Raw genomic sequence first — 24333 nt, 5'->3', positions numbered from 1 at the left:
TATGATTTCTTAATATCTGTCTTTAGTATTTATAAACATTCTCAGTTGTTACTCTGAAATGTCTCATAGCAGAAGAAAAGTAAATAACATAATTACAAAATGTGAAACAGAGGAGCCTGTATGAATTTGTGTCCCTTCAGATAACCGCCTGCTATTCCAGGCTCACCCTGCAGGGCGAGTGTCAGAAAACCACACTTCAGGGGCTCCAAGTCCACCGTGCATGCAAATGGATGTTCCCTAACAGCAGCCACATTGGCCTATACCAAAGATAACTGCATCGTCATGCTCTCCAACTTCTTACCTCATATCCATGTTCTGTCTTAGGAACAGAAATTTTTGAAACGGCAAAGTGAGGGCTTGCTGTGCGGGGGCGTTTATCCACATGGACTAATCTTTCAGTTGTTACATCTGTAGTTTTCTTGATCTGCATTGAAATAAAACTCAGTGATATCACTGTTCACCAGATGACCACAGCAGTTAAGCTTGCTTTCCCAGTGTATGAAAAAGAAAGGCAGCAAGTACAGACTCACCTGTGATGATATATGCATTCCCATTTGATCAGTAGTTGTGATATGAGTCTCAGAAGGAGCTTGAATCACTCTAGGTTTGACTGCTTTAGGGACAACTTGGGGTTCCGAGGCAGGACGCTGGGGAGGCTCAGCTACTTTTGTGGTAGAAACATGCTCCTTATATCCATACTCTAAAGTGGTCTGCTGAGCATATGATTGTTCAGGATGCCCGGGCTCTCTGGGCTCTCTGACACGGGCTTGGTCTACCGCAGCAACAACTGTTGCTACAGCTTCTGCCTTTTTCTCAACCCCCACCTGGAAATAAATTTTCCAAAATTAATACAGAGTAATGTCAAAGTCAGGTGGGGCCATCTTCTCGTAGGATAGCCATCAAGAACAGACAAATGCCTAAAGGCATGTAGTCACGTGGCACCCATGTCATATACCTATGTACGTGTCTCCAGAAATACAAATGCATTGAAGAACTTAATGTTTCACTGATTATTAAAATGTACGGAAATCTAGTTAGATAAACTCTGTAAACACCTGCTTATTTAAATTAGACATTAAATCACACACAACACAGGACAACACAATATGTATGTAAAACAGTAAGAAGTTTGGGTTTTTCAAGCATTATGGCTAAGGCAGTCAATTGGAACTTGAGAAATCGGAACTTTGGGACTGGTTATCTTCATTGATTCTTTTTACTGTCTTCTCAGTCATTTGCTCTTGTGTTGACACAATGACAGCGATGATAAAAATGTATTTAATCGTAGACCCACCCACAAAAATCTGTTGCTACAAAGTTGTACAGTCGCATGCAAATCTGTCATAATATGAAAGCTCATGAACAGTGAAGCATATTAATTTACTTATGATTCTGCAGTCATAAGAGTTTCTTAATCTATAAGAAAACATCCCTCTTAAAACACATGAATGAAGACATTGTGATTAGCATGAAAAAGTGTTGTCATATTTGTATTCAAGGGAACAAACTTTCCTAGTGAAGGGCAATTCGCTTTTATTATCACTGGAAATTAAAGGAAAGATGGAAACTGAAATGATACTTTCTCATTTCTATGAATTCAATGAACATAAATGGGAACACAGTTTGCAAAGGAGATTCTCTTTTAGATTGAGTCTACGCAATACTCGAAAGGAACATATTGTAAAAATCCCATCGCCGTGTCCCCCAGTGCTCTTTCCACTGGGGGATATTACTGCGGGCATATTTTGTTCATGTCAGTTTTCTTTTCTACTGTTGTGAATAGAATATAGATTGCATCTGAAATAGTTTCCAAGTATGCTACCTGTACATCTGTTAAAGCTGTTATCTGAACTATTTAAGGTAAAAATGAGGGTTTTTTTTTTAAAGAATTGGGACTTTAGGTGATCATGAGCTTTATCTAGCACTTCTTTCTAGGAAGCCACATTCTAATTAACCTGCTTTGAAGAATTACAAATACCATCTTCAATTTAGATTGCATTTTAGGAGAAACTGTAAAATATATGTGAGGCTTAGGTGAATTAAGTTTTGTTCATCTGTTGGTTTCTTTTTTATTTTTTAACTATGTAGGCCATTAGTTGATTTTAATTTTATAGATGTTTTAACATGTTAACATTTTCAACAGATTATATACTATATAATTTTATATTATCTTATATATTATATACTATGTAGTACATTATATAGTATATATTATCTTATTTATATATAACTTCACATGTAGAGTGATTGCATTTACATTACATCTCATTTGAACTTTCCAACCAATCTACATGGTAGTCAGCTTGACTTTTAGTTTTATTTTAACAATGAGAAACTAGGCTTAAAGAAATGGTCTTTTTCAAAAGAAATATACAGATCTTGTTCTAAAACTTTCACACAAAAAGGAATCTTAAATATAGTAGGGCGTTTTAAATTGGAGAAGCACCTATATATTTTTCCTTGAGTTTAATTTACATCAAAATTCATATACATACTTGTATGCCATTTTGTGGGCTTTTATTTCTTAGTGGCCTCTAACATCCCTCATTGAACAAAGAGACTCCAAATTATTCTAAATAGTGGGAATTAATTTAGAAGACACAAACAAAAGTGTTACTTAATCTGGCTTTTCACAAACAGAAATGCTAACTGTTCCACTGGAGGACCTGTACTGAATCTAATCACCACTGATGTTTTGTTGATCAGTTAAACGATTAAATGGAACATGAGGGGCACAACAACTCATGATGGATGAAAGGTTATGAGAGCTGATGATGAAATGGGATGAAACAACGCTTTTCACCTCCACAGCATCAGTTTTCATCTCTTCACGAAACAGATGTATCTGTTCTTGCTTAATAGCAAATCCTTCTCTAGTTCTTGGTAATGTGGCTGGTTCAGTAGGTTTTGCAGTGGTAACTCTTACTTTGGGTATAGACAATTTTTCAGCTTCCATTTTTAGCTAATTTTTAACAACAAAAGTAAGACAGTCAAATTTAAGTGATTTAGAAATAACAAAATTCAAATATAATCACTCATGAAGTATGTTACATATTGGAATTTCTGTCCTCAAGGAGATTTCTGAAAGGCTGACATGGCATTCACAGTCAGACTTAGGTGAATGCTTCAGAAGGTGATCTGAAGTCACATCTTAGAAAAAACCCCAAAGATACAGGGATAGGAAACAATACTGAGGGAAATACAGACAGGACTCAGTCATGAAGCTGAAGAAACTGAAAATACTTTAGTTGCTGATCTTTAGACACTGTGTTAGCAATGAAGACTAAAATTAGGTAAATAGCTCATATGGGGTAAAAGACAGTCATGGTAAATAAATTAATTCATAGAAATTTCATGGCTACAAATAACATTTTCATGGCTTATGGATATTTATTCTGGTTGGATAATTCCTTCTCTAGATTTTAATATTGTATCTTGTGTAGGTTTAGTGAGAGCTACTACAGCAGGCATTATAATTTTCTCAGTTTCTTTTCTCATCTGATATTTACAAGAGGAAAAAGACAACACTCTACATGAAGAAAATTATGGGTAATCTCCTAAAATAAGTCCATACTTTACAAATTAATATACTGGATTGATGACCCCCTCTAAACATACATCTTCTTAGCAATCAATAAGATTCATCATTTACATGTACATTTTTTAATGTTCATTGAGTATATTAAAATTAGCCTGCATGCAATTTCAATCATCAACTCCTAAAAAATTTCTAGATAGTAATAATAAAAGGTGGAAAATAATAGTGAAGAGATCAGTGGGGAAAGGATTATGTAGTAATATTAACAATAACAAATAATTGGGCTTTTTAGTTTCTAATTTTTAATCATCAAAAAAATAAATTAGGTTAATAGTGTCTCATACATAAGAAATTCTGAGATTTGGTATTAATGTATTATAATAGGGGATTTCACATGAAATTTGGTATTAATGTATTATAATAGGGGACTTCACACTTGGAATAGTCACCTTTCCATGAGTAACTTGGATTTGTTCTTGTCTAGTAGCCATTCTTTCTCTACTTCTCAGTATTGTTTCTTGTTCTTTGGCTTTAGCAGTAGCAACTGCTATTGTAGACAAGGCAGTTTTCTCAGCTTCCCTTCTCATCTGATTATTACAGTAAAATCAAGGTTTAAATTGTACAGGGCTTCAGACACACATGGTACAACCCATCCCCCCTCCTAGTTATTCGGGGTTAAGAGACATTAACTATGACTTGGCAATGTTCGCACACACTGAGTGGGCATCACAAAACTTAGAGATGTTAACCTTAACGAAAACTCCAGGTGATTCCATATATTGTCTCTTAAAAATCAGGCTAAAAATACTAATCTTCATGCAAAAATAATGGTGAATAAAATGAATTACAAATGTTATAGATGGAAGAAAACCAAATGTACTAATAAAATTAATGGTAAACCATCACACATTTACAATTTTGTTTGTAGTTTAGAATTCGAAAGAGGAAAATAAAAATTAATAATTCATAGCACATCATAGTTAATGATTTACTAGAAATCAGTTTAAAAATAAACTCTTCCCATCTCATATAGCTATATTCACCTTTTCCTGAGTTACTTGAACTTGCTCTCTTTTGGTAGTGATGCCTTCTCTACTTCTTGACACTATATCTTGTTCTTTGACTTTGGGTGTGGCAACTATAACTTTAGGTACCACTGTTTTTCTAGTTTCTTTTTGTATCTGGTTATATGATAAAAAAACAAGAAAATGGTCATTAAATTTCATACATCCTCCAATAAAAGAAACTAAAGTCAAAACTGAGAAAGGAAGCAAAATATCTCCCCAGTTCAGGACATTTTAATCACACTTAATTACATCATCTGAGTTGCTTTGATCATCCATACTGCTTCATTGGTATATATAATGTGATTAGCAACAAAAGAATAAAGGATGCATTTCTCTTTCTTACATTATTCTTATCATAATTAATGTGAAATTCTAGTAGAGCCATAAATAACACACACTTCTGCATGTTATTAACAAATGTGTAGTCTGTGATCTACTTCAACAGGAAGATATTACGGTGAATTACAATATCATGTTAGTACCATCCAGAGAAAGACTGAAGGTTAGGAATGAAAAGTGGCAGTGAATCCTAGATAGGTGGTAAAAAGCTTGTGAGAGATTATGAAGTTTTTCTATATGAGTTATAGAAGAAGAGGAGGTGAAAAAGTGATGATTAAGACCCATGGTGACAATGAGGGTGGCTTGCAAATGAAATGATATGAGAGTGAATTTCACACCGGCAGGAAGTTGTCACCTTTTCATGAGTTATGTGCATTTGATCTTGTTGTATGGCAATTTCTTCTTGAGCTCCCAGAATTGTTTCTAGTTTTGTGGGCTTTGCAGTGGCAACTACCACCATGGATGCAGCGGTTGTCTCAGTTTCCTGTCTTATCTGATTTTCAGAGTAAAATAAAGATTTGAGTGTCAAAGGGCACAGAAGATATCTCGCAACATTCAGGAGAGAAAATATCACATTTCCATATCAAGGGTCTTCACTTGTATTTAAAATATAGACTTATGATTTTCTGAGGAATGGGCTTCTTTATTTCTTACCTGTCCCTCAGTGAACTGTCCTATCACTGAAAAGGTCTCATCTTTGAGACAAGTTGATACTTTATGGAGCCCAGTGAGTGGCCTACAGCAAATGGTTGCCTAACCCTAAGCAGGCTGAACCTGCCTGTCACCAGCAAAGGCAAAAGGGATATCTATGCCTTAATTATGTATTCAAAGCCTCTCACTCACTGTAGGAGAGGGAAATAAACCCAGTGGCTGCTGGCCAGCCTTTTCAGTATTAAAACACAATGTTCTCAGCTGGACCTTTTTAAAAAAGTAGTTCTGGGATCAGCAAAGAGCTTGAGATCAAGAGAGGTGAGCACAGGCAATCCCTGGAACATGAAAGAATTCAAAATAGACACCTCTTTTCTGGCATTTAACATTTGATTTAACACACAGGAGAGAAGTGCATTCTGGCGACATTAAGGTTGTTGCCACATGGGATATGGCACAAAAGCAGAAAACACTTCTAGGTGCTTGCTGATCAATAATTAGGGCCCTTCTGTGAAGAAGTACTGATCTTGATGTGCACCATCTCCTCACTTTCTTTTGATATTTGGTTGGAGTGTTCATGACGTGTGTGTGTGTGCATGCAAGTGTCTTACAACTGTGTAATTTGTGTGTTACAATCAGAGTGACAGAGGGCTCAGGCCACGCATGAAAAAGCTGACTGTACAGTTGGGTTGCTGGTCTGGGTGACCCTTGATATGGAAATGTGATATCTTCTGTTTAAGCATGCTCTAGAAATGCCAGAGATGTGCCCTATACTGTTCTAATAGATAGGCAGGCTCCCCCAAAATGATCAACAGTTGGAAATGCCACAGTGAGAAGATAATTTCCATTGTGAAAGAGTTTCAACAATCGACACAGGAGAACAACAACAAAAAAACCACACATAGAAGACTCCGTCACTTAGAGCACATGCAGCCAACTGAAGTGTGTTTGTCAATGAACTACCATCTATTTACAAAATCAAACTTACCATTTCTTGAGTTATTTGTTTTTGTTCTTGCTTTGCAGTAATTTCTCCAGAAATTCTAGTTTCTTGTTCTTTGGCTTTAGTTGCAGAAATTACTACTTTGGGTACAAGTGTTTTTTCAGTTTCTTTCCTTATCTGAAATCAATGATAAAAACAAAACCTTGTTGTCTCCTGATCTCTCATGGAAGTGACATAATGTTTATTCAATATAACAAAACAGGGACTTGAAAAAAGAAATAAAATCCTTTTTCTGGACATATCACTAAATAAAATAAATCATCTTATTTTCATCAATATGACCATACTCTTCTTCTGTCTAAACCATAAGTTATACTGCTTGGGGAGGAAAAGTTGGATTCAACAAGGTTTGCTTTCTTTGGAAAAGACTTCCAATTTCTGTAAGTGGATATATGGCAATATTATTCCATGCTACTAAGACCATTATTCCATACTTCTAAGATCATCTAAAGGTGATCTTAGAGCACAGGATTATTGAGTGGAAGGCCTTAGAAGTAATATTGTCAAAGCCTTTTATTTTATACATGAAAAATCAAGTATGGACAATTTATAATCTGTATTTATACAATATTTTTGCTTTGAAAATTTTCCTAAATATTACAATGGTTTTAAATACCAAGACTTATTTTTCTAAAACTGAGACCTTATGGGGAAAAAAGTTTTGTACATATCCTAGGCAAAACATTTTCCAAATTCTTTGTGCCCTGAAGGATGCCGTGTTGGATCTGGCCCCGAAGGTGTATGTGTTGGGTGGGAGGAGGGGGCAGTTGTCCCCATTTGCCTCTTTGCCATTCTCAGACGTCGTCACCGAAATTCAAGCTGGAAAGAAAGTTGGAAGTTCATTTCTCAGACCACCTGACTGACAACTGGCTCCCTAGGCCCATAGCCCTACCAGTCAGCTTTATCTAATCTGTCCTTGAATGCTGTCCTTTTCACTTTTTCAGTTCATTTGACCTACACAGGCCATGCTATTCACACTGCTTCAAATCCACATTCAAATATTCTCCTGAAGAGTAAGGAAACAGAGTAAGCCGTTTTCAAAGCAGTGGGTCCTCAGTGTCCTTCTCCACTCTTCTCTGTTCCTGACTATGTCTTCTTCCTGGTACTACCTCCCACACAGCCACACAGTTCATTAGTGCATTCCTGGATCAGTGTAGACGAGACCCCTGTTTCTCCCCAGTACCTGTTCACAGAGGTCCTTCTGTCTACATGCGGAAAGCATTCGGTGACTCTAAGGGACTTTGGTATATAGTACCCAGGAATACACAGATATAAGGGACTTTTATTAGCGTGATAAAAACCAAGTTGCCCAAGATACAACACCCTTCACGGTAAACACTATTATATGTGTCGACACAGGTAATAACAACAATAATTTCACATCAAAAAACATTTTCACCTGTTCATGAGTTACGTGCACCTGCTCTTGTTTTGTTGTAATTACTTCTCTGGTTCTTGATTTTACTTCTTGTTGCTTGACTTTATCGGCAGCCACTGCTACCTTAGTTACAGCAGTCTTCTCTGCTTCCTTTCTCATCTGGTTTCACAGAGGAGAAAGGGAAGAAATACTTTAATGCATCTTGTATAATAAGTTGCAATAATAAATCAGGATAAAGACATAAACGTCACACAAGAGAGGATAAAGCAGAAAGCAAGAGTGATTTCAAACTATAGCAGAAAATCTATTCAAATATGAGGTGGGGAATTATCCCAGATTTATAACACTTTCCAGCCATGAATCAAGTGTCATGTTTATTTTGAGGAAAGTAAAAGCAAAGGTCTTTTGGGGAAGCTTAGAGAAAAGTAATGTCTGCCCTGAAATAATGGTTTCCACACCTGGCTCCTTGGAGGGCCTGAACTCTTGGCTGACTGGTCTGGAACCACAGCCTCGAGTGCACACGTACCCACCTGCCTTGTTGGGCTGACTTTCCAGGCCACCCTTTGCCTGTCTTGACCCAGGAGTACTCTGACACTCAGAATACCTTGTCTGACCCCCTGTGTTGCCTTTCTGACAGTTAACTCTTGCCTGCTTCCTTGCCCGTCATAGACCAGGTACTTACAGCACTTATATTTTGCACACCTTTGGTATTTCTGACTATGTTTGGCTAAGAAAATTCGAAAAGTCTGGGCTTGATGCTCTCCTCACAATGATTCAAGCATTGACTCCTAGTGGGATCTCTGCCTGCAAAGCTCAGCCTGGACAGCCTCCCGCATACCTGTTCTGGAGCAGGTGAGATGTGTGTGGCAGTCGTGGTTGTCCTCTGAGCAGTCTGCTCTACAGCGCTGATAACTGGTTCTCTCACTCTGGCCATATCAACAGCAGCAACGACAGTCGCAACAGCTGCACTTTTGTCAGTTTCCTGTTTCACCTGGATTGGAAATGACCAATTGCATTACTTTTTCGAATGCCATGCCGGTAGAAAACACAAAAACACCGTGGAAACTGAGCTACCTAGAGCCAAATACGCATGTGCAGAAGCACTTATCACCACAAGAAATAGAATACAGGTTGTTAAAACCTGTATTTTATGCCGACCTCACACATTAGAGCCTCTGTCCTGATTAACAATGCTTTCACAAAGCAAGAGCCCAGTTTGCTCTTCAGTGTCTGTGTATCCTCACGTTCTTCTGCACAACCTATCTAGACCGAGTTCCAGGTCGGAGAGGTCAGAAGGCGGAGGGGAGAAAAGGACAGAAGACAGCTCTGAGAGTACCTCTGTGGCGCCCGAGGCGACCGCCTCTGCCGCGAAGGTGGCGCCGGTGGACACACTGGCGGCAGCGCCTGCAGCGCCGCTGATGGTCGTTTGCTCAAGGACCCCGTATCTCCCTTCCCATCTCTCTTCCGTCCTGATCTGCGTAGCACTTGTCATCACAGTTTCTCTCATCTCAGACTCAGAGGAGGCCACGTAGCCCTCTTGCTTCCATGGGGGAGGCACTTCGGGGCCCAGCGTGGGTGTCTGGGTCTTCCGCATGAGTAATGGAGACTTAACAGACCTGATGGGGGACGTGGAGATCCTCCCGGCCGGAGACACAGGTCTGAAAATCGAAGGGCAGCGGTAAGAAACCCAAGACAAGGAGCTCCCCTCTGGAAGTGTTTAATTCAATGCATAGTTTTAAACAGTGTGCCTCAGTAACCTGTTCAGAGGCAAATAATGTACTTAAACACAATCTTTTTTTCTTTCAAAAAAATACCTATCAATCATTTTCCATCTGTCAGGTTTTATTTGAGGCAATTGAGATTTATCAATGAGTAAACTAGGCACATATCCCTGACCTGTGATGTTGCATTGGAGCAGAAAGTCTAAGTGGGTAAGTGTCTTAGGTTGCTGTAACAGAGGACCGTGGACTGGGGGTCTTCCATACAACGGAGATTTCTATCTCACAGCTCTAGAGGCTGGAAGTGCAAGATGAAGGCTCGGGCAGATTTGACACCTGGTGAAGGGCTGCTCCCTGGTTTATAGACAGCTGTCAGTTCACCGCAGCGTTTTCCTGCGGCAGAAAGGGGGAGGGGCTTCCTGGGTGAGCTCTCTGGGTCTCTCTCTCTCTTTTAATTTAATCTTTATTGTATTTTTCCCCATCACCATTTAGTTCCCTTGTACCTCATTTAGTTCCTCTCCCCAGCAATCACCACACTGTTGTCCATGTCCATGAGTCCTTTTTCCTTGTTGCTCAATCCTCCACCCCTGAACCTCCCTTCCCACTAGCTGTCATCCACAATCTGTTCTAAATCCCACTGAGCCTTGCTCTTACTTGCTGTAACTCGAGAATCAGACTTAATTCCAAGATAAATAATTTTATGCCCTGCTTCACTGTCTCACATTTTAAAAAGTGAAAACAGCAAAAGGTGGTTTCTTGAAATACAGCCACAGAAAGGCCCTGGTAATTATTGCGATCATAACTCTAAATTTCTCCATGCTCCCACTTCTGGGGCATGTGCAGGTACCAAATATGTGTTGAACACAGTAAAGTTTCTGTAATAAAAATGCATTAATACACCTTGTATAAAAAGTTACACTAATAAATCAGGATAAAGACATAAATGTCACACAAGAGAAGACAATGAGGAAGGCTAGAGTGAGTTTAATCTATAGCAGAAAATCTATTTTAATACAAGGTGGGAAATTATGTTGGATTTATAGCTCTTTTCAGCCATGAATCAAGTGTCAAGTTTATTTTGAGGAAAGTAAAAGCAAAGGTCTTTGGGGGAAGCTAAGCTAAAGAAGTTAGACCTTTTTAGTTTTCCTATGGGACTTGCCATAGCCTTCACTATGTCTATGTGCCTTGTGAATCTCCAGGCCAGGAAAAGCTTTCTCAGGACTTTCTGTGGAGTAGGCTGTGTAGTACACTTTGGAAACTGCTGTTCTAGTCAAATTGTTGTGGATTGCTCTTTTAAATTGTCTCTGAGTTTGTTTATCTTCAGCCTCATTGTAATGTACCCTGGACTTCTTTTAAATATCCTTGTACTTCCTGTGGTAACTGGCTAATTTGAAACCTAAGGATTCTATGATTTTTTAAAATTAAATTGATAATGTGGCTTCTTCAAAAATAGCTTTGATTGCCTTTTGTGTTTGTCCAAAGTGCAATAGCATCAGATGAAAAACATGTGTGCTAAATACTTTCATTTATAGAAAAAAAAGACAGTTCCTAATCTATAGCAACAATTCTAGGGGTTGGTCAACTATTTTAAGACAGTTTTTCATAATTTAATTGTTAATCAATGAGTTATATACATATCACCCTGTAGGTGGCAGTATTGCCTTATTATTGCATCTAACTGCTTCATAAAGGAAAATGTTTATGAAAGTATTCTGGCACTACATAGGGTATTTAATTTATACTGATCATAAGTGAAACAAATATTCTAATATTCTATCAAGTTCCAGTTGATACCTGCTCTAAATTACAGAGTAACGTAACAGAACATTACAATATTCATGAGTTTAATGAAGAAATATTTCATCGTCTTTTTTGACAAAGGGTTTTTTGGTGAAAATCAATTGACATTTTATACACAAAGTCACGATCAACTAAAGGGAAATCTAGGAAACATGGCTTTATTTTGAAAGTGACTGCCTTAAAAATATAACAAAGACCAGTTTAGAATAATTTGGGTCTACACCAATTGAAGAAAAGTGACATATGCCTCCAAGTTTCAACCTGTGCCTTGTTCTTGCTGTACCTGGTACACAGGGGGTTTCATTCAAAAAGAGTTAAAGACGGGATTAGCATGATGTGTGTGATTAGCAGCAGATGGCAGGTAAGCCCATAACTGGGAAAATCAGTGTAATTTGAGTCATTATAGGCAAGTGCTTATTTCTGCTCTTACAATAAAAGATAATCACCTGGTCACAGCTAGATACAATGCACCTTATTCAATGAAATACATTTGCCTTGCTTTACAACAAAAAATCAAGACTAAACCAGAAGACATTTTAGAAAGCAGTCTTAGATAATCATTATTTTATCTACAAGTCAATATTTTTAATTCTTAATTATTTTAAAGGAAATTTGGGGGGCTAAGTGATTGGGATTTTTATTAATGAACTTCCAGAACTGTTAAGACACTCAAAATTGGCCATGGAGTCAGGAAAGCCCTGTGATTCTAAATGACCCTTAGGCTGAGATTTAAAATATGGTCAGGTTGTTATGTCCCCCAAATCACATCTGGCCTGCCTTGTGGCTTCATGTTGTGCAAACTTGGGATGAGCCTGAGACAGAGCACTTTATATTTGTTAGCTAGGTATGTTTCCTAAACTGAGTTTCTTGTTTAAGACTTCATATTATTGTCTGCCAATACTTTAATTTTTAAAGTAGCCAATATCAAGCAAAAAGGAAAAAGGACTCGTGGACATGGACAACAGTAGGTGATTGTGGGGGGTAGGGGAGACGGGGATAAAACAGTGATAAATAGTAATAAAAATACAATAAAATACTAAAAAATAAAGTGTCCATAGAATAAAAACTGGAATATATCTACAATTTTTCAGATATTTATTGGACATTTAAATTGCATCTTGTGTGAAATGTTTGTCTTCTGTAATTTTTAAAATTTGTGTTGTTTGCTTTTTCCTTCAAAATTATTTTGTGCAAGCTTTTTAATACATCTGGTATATTAGTTCTCTGTCATAAGTGTTGCAGATACTTCCCCATACCTACTGTGTGCATTCTGCTTCTCTCTGGGGTCTTACTGAGTACCACTGTGCATGGTTGTGCAGACTATGCACTATTCCCAGGCTTGTACTGTTTGCATTGTAGCCATTGTAAATTTGTTATCACACTTTTATGACAGAGGCAATGAAATATCTTGAGGAAGAGGCACCTTTAAAATGTTTTCACAAATGCCTGTTTGGTTTAGCCATGACCTTGCTTTTGCCATATGTTTTTATTTTTATGCAGTTGAATTTGTAGATCTATTTTTCAAGGCTCTCCTCCACAAATGTTTCCCCCAGTTTTCTTCTCAGTGTTTTGGTTTTATTTTATTTTATTTTATTTTATTTTTTAAGATTTCATTTATTTATTTTTAGAGGGGAAGGGAGGGAGAGAGGGAGAGAAGTATCAATGTGTGGTTGCCTCTCATGAGCCCCCTACTGGGGACCTGGCCCCCAACCCAGGCATGTGCCCTGGCTGGGAATCGAACCAGCAACCATTTGCTTTGCAGGGCCAGCACTGAATCCACTGAGACACACCAACCAGGGTTGGTTTTTATTTTTTATTTATCTCTTTAGTCATGCTGCAATTTATTTCGTAAATGGTGTGAGGTAGAGGTTAATATTTTTTTTTCTTCCAAGTGGATAGCTAATTGGACCAGTAAAATATTTTTATCAAGTAAAATATTTTATCAAGTAAAATATTTTTCCCCACTGAATTGAAAGGTCACTTTGATTAAAAATAGAATTTCCTGAATATTTGAATCTATTTCTGGACTCTGTTTTGCTCTCCTGGTGTATTTTCTAATCACCTACCAATACCATACTGTTTTGATTATAGTAATTTCACATATTTTTAGGTCAACTATCCACTTATTATTCTTCTTTTACGAATATCTTGGCACAGGAACTTTCACTACTTTAAAAATGCTCATTCAAATTGATCAAGAAAGACTTTTTTGTATCCTCAAAACTTTGCACATTTTTTAGTTCATCATATAAAAAATCTCAGCATGTTAAACCAAATTCCAAAGTCTCAAATTTGTGGTCTATGATTTATACTTGATTATATTATAATTTCTGAGTCCTGATGATACATGCCCACTTTCTAAAATACCTTTATATTAACTAAAAATAGAAACCCATTTTATTTTTTTAGATAAAATAACTTAAGCATATGCAAAATATTAGAAGTTTTTTTATTCTTAAAGCATAAGAACACTTGTAAAATTACTTTCTATTTACAAGATACTTTTTCCTGATTACATCAAATCTCCACAACATACTTTGAGACCATCCTTATCATGATTCTCTTTAATTTACAAATGACACAACTATGCTCTGCCTGGTGTGGCTCAGTGGATTGAGTGCCAGACTGTGAACCAAAGGGTTGCTGGTTTGATTCCCAGTCAAATGCTTGGGTTACAGGCCAGGTCGCAGTAGGGGGCATGAGAGGCAACCGCACATTGATGTTTCTTTCCCTCTCTTTCTCCCTCTCTTTCCCTTTCTCTAAAAATAAATAAATAAAATCTTAAAAAAAAACCAAACACATGACATGACTACAATCTTAAGCTAATTATTTAACTTCTTTAGCTTCAGTCATCTATCTATAAAGTTATGGGTGATAATTCTTACAGGTCACTTTGAATATTTAATGAGGTTATATACATAGAGTGCTGATCAAATGTCTAACATAGTGGTCCATACATAGTAGTGACTATTTAATTATTATAATTATTTTCCTAAATCACGTTGGTAGCAAGTGATCAGGCTGATTGAATATAGAGCATCCAACCAATTGTGTGCTCTTCTCATTTCATTGTGTTTTTTTTGTTTTGTTTAGTTTTTGGCCCCATAAAGCAGATGTTTATTAAATGATGTACAAATAAGAATTTAGGCCCTGGCTGGTGTAGCTCAGTGGATTGAGCACAAGCCTGCAAACCAAAGGGATGCCAGTTCAATTCCAAGTCAGGGCACATGCCTGGGTTGAAGGCCAGGTCCCTAGTTGGGTATGTGTGTATCAATACCACACATTGATATTTCTCTCCCTCTCTTTCTCCCTCCCTTCCCCTCTCTCTAAAAATAAATAAATAAAATCTTTTTTAAAAGTTCAAAGAAAAGAATTTAGGATTACAGCTTATAAAGTTCTCCAATTTACCTATGGACAGTGAGAATTTGTGAAAACCGGATTTAGTACCCTTTTTGTTCACCTCCATTATCACATGCTACACTTTTTATTGCCTCCTTCTATTTCCCTTCTTATTGGATAAACCTAATTCAAAAATACAGAATGACCTGATCTCTTTGAAACAGCTTTACCTGACGGGAGATGGGGTTGGTGCTCGCACATGTCTGACCGGGGAAGGGGAGTGTCTGATCGGCGATGGGGACTGCTGTCGAGCCAACTGTGCTTTGGCAGACGGTGGGGTGGGAGACCTTGACTTTGGCTTAGGAGGTATCCTGGGAGGTGTTTTATGGGGCAGCTGTTGCCCGGTGGCACCATCTATGACCATCTCAACTGTTGCCATTGATCTGGCATCAAAGTGGGCTTCAATCTTCTGCAAAAGACAGAAACAAAGCCCATGAGGAGGAGGAAGTTGGTGAAACCACAGTCTGAAGGGCTGGAACCCTGACAATATAGAAAAATACCTTTTCAATTCGGGTTTCTCTTGTTTCTGAAATCTGAGCAGTCGAAATAATTGTCTTTGTCTTTTTAGCGGGTACTACTTCTTCACCTGCAGGAAGAGGAAGGTAAATATTTAGGAAGAGGCACCATGCCTCATTTTTAAAGGGGTTAATTCTGATTACAAATTCAATAAAATTTTCTAGGTGTCCCAATGGAAGAAAATGCAGAAAGTTTTGGATTTTGTATGAACATTAATTAGGTTTAAAATAGAAAATGTTCATTATTAGAAAAGAATTTACATAGAACCACTTTTTAAAAATTTCATTGTTTGCCAGTAAATTGAAAATGTACATGACAGTTGAAATACTCTCTAGTTTGTAAAGGGTTAATAACTATAGCTTGTTTCATTCATTCTGAGCTCTTGCTGAGAATCTCAGAGACTTTTCAAGACCTCTGAGGAGAGGCAGGTGGACCCCCACTCCCCAAGTCAGCCCTCTCCCCTTCCCCCTGTTCCTCAGCCTCTAGCACGTACCTTGAACCAGTAATTCAGCAGTCGAAGTAGCTCTTCCAACGCTATTGGTGGCATTTACTGAATAGGTCCCAGAGTCTTCGGGGTATGCTTCCGTAATCAGTAAGCTGTAGAGGTCGCCTTCTTGTGAAATTTGAAAATCAAGGGAGCTCTGGATTTCGGCTCCATCCCGGTAGAACTTCACCACAGGTGTAGGGATTCCAGTCACTCTCACTTGGAGTCGCACTTGGCTTCCTTGTCTCACGGTCATGCTCTGCAGTCGTTGAACAAAGTTGGGTGGCGCTGTTTCCGCTGCGGGGAAAGAGAAGAACGTCAGGACTGCCGGCTGAGGCGCTTCCAAAAGGCTATTTTCAAATAGTCACAGCTCCGAGATTCCAAAACCAGTCGATGAGTCGCTGAAGCAGACATCCTGGACTGTCCTTGAGCCCAGCTCATCCGGCAGAGGACAGCGAGAATGAAGCCAGGTGATGGCAGAAGGCAGTTCTGCCGCCATGTTTTATTGTATTTGCTTTGTTTTGTTTAGCACGTCTAGGCCACCACATTTAATTTTGTTAACGCCTAGGTCTTCTTATAACATTTCTAGAGAATTTGGTGCTTCCTCCCAACCTTACATCTAGCACTACATTAACATGTTAAGGTAACTTTTCATAGTTCTAAGTCACATTAAAAGGAATTCCAATAGTTGGTTTGACAGGTGCACTTATGACTTACCAGATCATTAAATTTTCACTTAATTTAAAAAACACAAAGTTGTCTCCAACTTGATCACTATTCAAATAACCCAAATGTTTACTTGCATTTAAAATATTAGTCCAAATAATGACATGATTTAATGTCAGTTCTGCTACAGAAAGGGGATTTTTTTGTTAATCATGCTGAAAGAAATTTTTATGAAATAAATGGGAAGGGCCAATGGGATTAATTTTGATATGCTTTTGAGTAACAAAATATAGTAGATGCTGCCAACCCTGTGCATATTCCATTTCTAAATTTTCTGGATGTGTGTTAAAGTTCATACCTGATGTGCCTTCTGTTTAAGTCAATTATAGCCCTATACTTGAAGGTGCTAAGGGCATAGTTTACTGAATAAACATATATGACACTATGCAGCTCATGAAGGACATCATTACGTAACAGGTACAGTCATGCAATTTTATGTGCACGGATGTCTTATCAGGAAGTAAAGGATGGAGAAAATGATAGTGGCCCTGAAGATTGGTCACAACTTTTCTGGGGAAACTGTGTCATCACACATTTGAATAATAAACAAGCATTTGCCTTTTTCTGTGTGTGTTTACTGTGTAATATTTTCAGGAATCGAAAATGAAGATTATTAAACTTTATAGCCCCGAGCAGTGTTTCCTAAGTGGGTGGTCTGTGGACAATTTGCATCTGAATCATCTAGGAGCTTGTTAAAAAGTGTGAGTTCCTAGAGATACACATATTTCATTAGTAGGCTTACAAACAAGGCTCCACGCCTTTCTACTTGCTGAGAAACGGAATTTTTAAATATTTCCTTAATATACTTTTGAGTGCTTAACACAGTATGTATATAAAGGAACTGATTTGCAGCCATGTTTGTGCTGCATTTTGAGAGGGAAATGAAATTCCACACGGCAAACAACTTTGCTGTTAGTTCATCCTCCCCGTGAGTCCTGCTCCAGCTGGACTCCAGCTGCGGGTACTTGTGCTCAGTTGCTCTTGTGCATCCCCTCACCGCCAAGTCCTGGAGATGCCCTGTGAGGGGGAGGGGTAGAAGACAGGCAGGTCCCCTCTAGCCTACCTGTCACAAGAAGCTCAGCAGTACTAGTCGCTTGTCCAGATCCATTGGTGGCTCTCAGGGAGTATCGTCCACTGTTGGCTTTAGTCACGGCGGGGATCGTCAGTTTAGCGCGGCCATCGCTAAAGGAGATCTGCACGCCGGGCAGAGTGGAAGTGGAAATTGCCTGGCCATCCCGAAACCAGCTCACCTCAGGAACTGGGAAACCTGGAGTGCAAAGATAATTCTCCTTTATGTCTGAGTGGGGCACAAGGCCTCTGCGCTGCCCCACTGTGTCACTGCCTCGTCCTAACCGTAAAAGCTCTCTGGAGGGCAATGCTATGTAATGACAGTGAAAACTTGACAGACCATGATGAAAGTGTAAACTTGTAACCATTAGGAAAGTCTGTGGGTTCATGTGGAGGCCAGTGTCTCCGTTTTACAGGGAGGAGACTGAGGCCAAAGAGACTCAATGATTTTTCCAAGGTCCCTTGGCTCTCAGGGGCACTCAGAGGACGACAATTTCCATCTCCTGTCCTCCTGCCAGGGCAATTTAATGGACATCATTAAAATCAGAAAAGGGATTTATAAAAAAGAAGAGCCAAGGAAACTTTGAAATAAAAAGTTACTGTTGTCCTTGTTGAAACCAAGTGAAGGGGGAAAGCAGCAAAGGAATCTAAAAGTTCTGCTTAACCGGTGCAAGAGGACCGGCTCATCTTTCTCCCTCTTCTGAGGCTACAGGAACACCGCCTTCTTGAGCTCCCCTGCCTTTCAAGTGTGCCATCAGCAAAAATGCCATACCACATGTGGGCAGGTCCTCGTATAATGAGAGAAGAAGCCAACCTAGTCTTTCAGAACAACACATACAGCTGGAGTTGCAGGTACAAGAGCCAAATTCTCTCCACGCACCACAAACTGTGAAGCTAAGAACCAACTGCATGTAGATGGTTTGAGGTTTTAATTATATTAAAGCTATACAGTCCAAAGGCATGAGGTAAATTCTGAGCACAAGTTACTTTGCATGGGCACGAAGGCTAGTAATGCCTCCTTCGAGATAACCAAGAGAAAGTTTATTTTGTTGTTCTTACATTAGCCAGTCTCTCACTGTGGACAGGGAATAGTTTATTTGACTAACTCATCGGTAGCAAGTATATTCAGTGGTGTTTTTCTAAGCATTTACGAGCACATAGTGTGAAGGAACAAGGAGCTATGAAGAAGCCAGATTCCACGACTTCACAATCAGGCAAAATTCCCACTGAAGCCATATGTGTTCTGCTTAATTCAGAAGTTACTGAGCCTTAAAAGATAAATAAGTGAATTATTTGGAAGTCTGTCAGAGTTTATCATGCATAAGAATTAAATTGATGTCTATATACATATAAAATAGAAAATAATGATTATGTATTTCTGCCATGTAAAACAAAGTATTACCCGACTATGAATAAGATTGGTGCATAAGTAGAAAACAAAAGGAAAAAGGAAAAATATTTTATATCTTTATTATAAGCCATAAAATAAAGAGACAATGTGCGCAGGGAGGTATATCAAGCATGATTTTCAATTAATCTGTATAATTTTAAAAGACTGGTTATGATTCTGCAGTAGACAATACTGATTAAATAATTTTGAGATTATATACAATATAGTTTGTAGATTGTCCCCATTTTTTCACAACATGTTAACATAAGTCATGTATTTTATGGAATTATTCCTAAACTGAGCTATGATGAAGAAAAAAGGACAAAAAAAGAAACAGAACTTAAAAAGAAATTCCAGGGTTATTTTTTTATTTTCATCTATAGACAAGAGTGACATATATCATTTATATCATTTTTGTTGTCATTTCAATGATCAAAAATATTTTAATTCACTAGAATCACTTACTAAAGATTGAAAATAAAAGAATAAAATAATTAGGAGTTAGCTAATCACTGAAAGTTCAGCTTCTGAGAAAAGTCAGCTGTATTTGTCTGTAATTTTCCATATAAGACAACCGAGCCTCAGGCACACAGGCTGGGGAGCCCCGTGCTGCCTGCCTAGCGGCTCTGTGGCCAGCCCCTGTTGGGCTGGAGTTCTTGGCTTCTGGTCTGGCTCTGCAGCTCAGTCAAAAATAGAATGACCAAATCTGGTCTTACTTAACAGCTAGATTTGACATCAGTTTTTATCCAATGCTAATGATTTTGCTTCGTAGAGTTATAAATATGAACAAAACATTTTCAAGCCATTATACTGTCAGGTTTTTGTCAGTGCTCTATGAGTGGTCTATCCTTTCTTATAATGACCGTCCCATAGAGTTGGGTCAGTTTTACAGTGTGAAAGCAGGCCTTAAACTTGACTTCAAGTCCTAGAGCAAAATTAATTTATTTGGGAGGAGGCGAAGCAAAGAAAGTGGTCGTGTGTGAGCTTACCACTAACGTGAGCCTCAAAGGTTGCGGTACTACCCTCCAGTACCACAACACTTTGTAACGGCTGCTTAAACGTCGGTGCTTGAGTCGTCATCTTTGTAGGCACTCTGAAAATGAAGAGAAAACAAATTAGATGTCATGGCTAAGGGTTGCTCGGTAGCTACTTGGTAGATGACAGAGACACACATTTTCCAAGCAGATTGCTCCACAGGTCATCTGTGGGCCTGCGTGGTGATCCTCACAGTGTGATGGGCAGGCCTACTCCTTTGTGGCTAAAACGTGAACAGTCGGCCTCTGAGTTTACTGGAAGCCTAACATAATAGCGAGGGTAAGAGGATGTGGAAAAAAAAAATTAGGCAGGTAGAGCAAGGAATGTACCCTAGTGGTCAAGGAGGGAAATTCAGGTTTGCAAAGGTGGGAAAGCTGGGTTCGAGTCCTCACAGTCAGATGAAAGCAAAGTTGGAGTAATAGGGTGAAGGGTGGGTGGGTTGGGGGTGGTGAAGAATAATAAATGTGTGGAAGTGTAAAACAAATCTTTGCATCAGTTCAATGTTTAAGAAACAATAGTTAAAAATATTTCTTTCCTTCCACTATTTTTCACTCACTATTTATATTGATAAAATTGACATAGATTCAGGCATTTTTACTTCAAGTAATTCAAGTGATAACTTAAGTCATCAACAAAACTAGCAATGTAAACCTTGCAATGTCTTTCCTTACTTGAAAAGTTTTGGCAAGCCTTATCAAAGTTGCAAACCTTTTGTACAAAGCGTATAGTTCTTCCTATCTCTTGGTATTTCTTCATGTGTCACTGCTCAGTAAGTGTTGCTGCTGTTGAAGGAAATATTCAAGGAAATCTAAATATAAGTGAGGAGGGTACATTTTTATTATAGATCTGAAAGAAAAATACTGTTTCTTATTGTTAATAAGGAACAATGTACAAACTGAAAAAAATGGAAGGCTGGTGTGACATGTAGATTAAGTGAAAAGACCCGTGTTTTTATAATGTAAATATTCAAAATCAAAGAAATGAATATGAAATTTGCAGTTAGTCCTTTTGGTAAGTGGAAGAAAGTACTTTGTCTATCGGTTTCAGAGAGAGTATGTGAAGAGTTTTCTGATGCATAAATACCTTATTATCTAATGGGACTACTCCATTATTCTGATGTAAAAGCAGATTCTCAGTATCAGTTGTTTCATTACTATTTGTCATAAGATTCTCTGTTCACTAAAAGGGACCTTATTGTAACTTTTTACTTAGTTAACAAGAAAACAGAACCAGAGTTCTCTGAGACAATAAAATTTGTATTTGGAAAATTCAGATAATATTCAAAAGGTTTTTTTTTTTTGAGACACTTTTGTCAAGAACTTCTTATTGTAGCATATTATCTTTAGAATAAATAAGTTTTTGCATCTAACTTTTTCGTATTTGGTTTACAAACTAGTGCATCTTAAAATAGCTGTATTATCTTATATACCATTTATGCATTTATAGTCATTTTCAATTACTAATTTAATTCCAGGAAGATGGGAAATGAAAGTGTACTTAGAACTAAAAAGTCCCTAAAACATTATTTTTTACCCTTCTTTGTACCAACATTTATCTCATATCCTATAATTTGTGATTTGAATTAAAATATGCAATAAGACTCTGAGTAGTTCAGAAAACAATTATATACCTTTTCCCCCTTTCTAAATATATTGCAATTACCCAGCCTAAATTGGTCTTTTACTCCTTTTGTCTAAGTAACGTTTGTTGCTTTAGCGCTTGCTCTTCAGAGGCCTTTGTCTAATTAGGACAGGAGGTATGCGTCTAAAATGTCAGGCTCCCAAAATAAACTCCCCAGCGTTGACTGACAGCAGGCAAGTGTTCTGTCACTGTCCTGCGACTGATAGCTCAGCAGTTGATTCCCTTAAAAAGTCATCAGGGTGTAGTTGATACCACACGCATTTTATCAGAGCTATTCTTGGTGTGTCTCACTTTATCACTGAGTAATATAACCTTGAACATTTCCAACAGACAAAGCGAGTCTATAAAAGAAGCAAACATTTCCATTACCATTTCAGACCTCAGCTTGAACACTTTAAGAATGTTAGGTGCATTTAAGCAATGTTAATCGCTGACTGTGCTGATATGCTACAGCATTCAACTTCGTAAAGAAAAATGTTCACATATTTTAAAACAGAATTTAACAAGCCCATTCAAACAATGGAGTGGCACCCGCAGTGAGTAATTAGACAAACATCTCTAGCTAGGCATAAGCATACATAGAGAAGTGGGAACTGGAGATCAGTTAGAAGGGGGCTCTCCCATTAACAGAAGAAAAGATGCTGCTCACCTGATTTCTCAAGAGTGCCCAAAAGACTGGGACTAAGCCCAAGGTTGCTTCTGAAACGACGTCCTATCTAGAGTTGGTTTGTTGGACCATCTCTGACATGAATCAGTGAGCCTCTAAACTGCTTCTCTATGCAATCCCTACACCCGAGGCGAGGCTGGGAATGCACGACTGCTCCAGAGTCAGGGTCTGGCCCTGCCTTTTATTTGCCTGATCTGCTGACAGCCCCACATGCTTAGGGCAGGGCTCTGGGTGATTGGCTGTCCCAGGGCAGCATGACAGGAGAGGAACCTACTTGGTTGTGTCATTTAGCACCTGTTCTTCTGATTGGCAGTGCTAAATTTAGCACCTCAGCAGAGGCTTTACCAAGGAAATAAGAACCGTGTTTAAAGAATAACTGTGTTAGGGTTTAGAGAAGAGCATTTATTGTCCATGCTAAAATCTGAAAACACTGGTGTGAGGAGAATTTGGGGCAACAGAAGACTTGTGGGCAGTCATCAAATAGCCCTGAACCTGAGGGCTCTGCCCTGTGAGTCAGGCCCCATTTCTGTCTCCTCCCCCCATAGACCAAGCAAATGTACCTGTCAATCATGAGAACAGATGAAGGAATTCATCTTATGCATAAGACTTCACTTTCTTTGAAGAATCATTGACTGTAAACCTTAGAATTGAAGAGAGCTCATTTGTACTATCTATATTCTCCGAATTCACTTGTACTTTGGGGAGAGTTGGCTGATATTAATGAGCTAAGAGTTTACACGGCCCTGCAAGAGTTAATGTTGAAAGGCCAAATCTGAACTCTGCTAAGATTTAGTCTATACAGTATAATGATTTCACTTGTGTCAGATTTCATTTTTCATGTCATTAATATTCACAAATATGCACGTACTGTTTCTTAATGAGTAGCCAAGTCTTACATTTAGATTATCCATAGGGTTTTTAACAAACGTTTGTTTATTTATTTTTTATGGGAACGTGAAGGCTGCTTTAGTAATCTCTGGAGTTTGCTGTTACTAATGGAAAGTGGTTAGGAAATGATATAGTTGCTATTTTAAGACTGAGTTTAATTTCAAGCAAGAGATAGTTCAAATACAAAAGAACATACTAAAAGATCTTCATAATAGTTTAACTGGAAGATTTGAAACCACTAAAAGGGAAGAAATTTGCTTTGATAATGGAAAGAGACTTTACTTAATAAAATAGACTAAAATATTAAAATCTAAGTTTATTTATGTCTTTAATAAAAATGTTTCCTGTTGCAGAACTTGGTAATGCATTAGACGTTTTAACTTCCTGAGTACTTCATAGTTTACAGTTATTTATATAATAATGGATTTATTAAAATTTAACAGCTGAAATATACTGGACAACTGATGTAGGATTGTACAATTATACAGACAAGAGAGCACCGTGTGTGTATTTAAACATGTGTACCTTTTACTTAAGCATTTGTTTTTGTATTGGTGGCATCATTCCTCTCCTGCATCTTGCCCCTGGAGTCTCTGTCTGCCATAATTCCATTTGATTGCTTTATTTAAAAACAATTATTTTTGCCCTGGCCAGTGTGGCTCAGTTGGTTGGAGTGTCATCCTGTAGACTGAAAGGTCACAGGTTTGATTCATGGTCAGGGCACACACCCAGGCTGTGGGTTTGTTCTTCAGTCAGAGTGTGTACAAGGAGGCCATGAACAAATGTCCTCAAGTGAGGATTAAAAAAAATTAATTTCATGTTATATATCTTAAAAATTATTTCCAATTAGAGACATGTTACAAGCAATCTGCCAGTCATAAGGCAAAATATTTTGTGTAATCTTTCTTTTTTTCCCCAAAGATTTTATTTATTTATTTTTAGAGAGGGAATGGAGGGAGAAAGAGAGAGAGAAAGAGAGAGAGACATCAATGTGTGGTTGCTGGGGGTCATGGCCTGCAACCCAGGCA

The 24333-nt window shown here is 38.1% G+C and overlaps 1 protein-coding gene across 1 annotated transcript in view; it reads right to left on the bottom strand.

Moving 5' to 3' along the window:
- Positions 1–22584, bottom strand: part of TTN (titin) — a 270387-nt gene extending 247803 nt beyond the window's left edge. The window contains 15 exon segments of the mRNA XM_036023238.1: positions 302–424; positions 531–824; positions 3988–4125; positions 4582–4719; positions 5300–5437; positions 6581–6712; positions 7995–8132; positions 8812–8964; positions 9310–9631; positions 15061–15299; positions 15391–15476; positions 15900–16187; positions 17680–17883; positions 20064–20167; positions 22400–22584. Of these exon segments, the coding sequence (XP_035879131.1) occupies positions 302–424; positions 531–824; positions 3988–4125; positions 4582–4719; positions 5300–5437; positions 6581–6712; positions 7995–8132; positions 8812–8964; positions 9310–9631; positions 15061–15299; positions 15391–15476; positions 15900–16187; positions 17680–17883; positions 20064–20154 (2484 nt within the window). The 5' untranslated portion in view covers positions 20155–20167; positions 22400–22584.
- Positions 22585–24333: the final 1749 nt, after the last annotated feature.

The sequence above is a fragment of the Phyllostomus discolor genome, chromosome 4 (genome assembly GCF_004126475.2).
Source record: "Phyllostomus discolor isolate MPI-MPIP mPhyDis1 chromosome 4, mPhyDis1.pri.v3, whole genome shotgun sequence".
Taxonomy (NCBI): Eukaryota; Metazoa; Chordata; class Mammalia; order Chiroptera; family Phyllostomidae; genus Phyllostomus; species Phyllostomus discolor.
The sequence above is the reverse complement of the archived record's forward strand: the minus strand, read 5'-3'. Positions and strand labels throughout refer to the sequence as shown.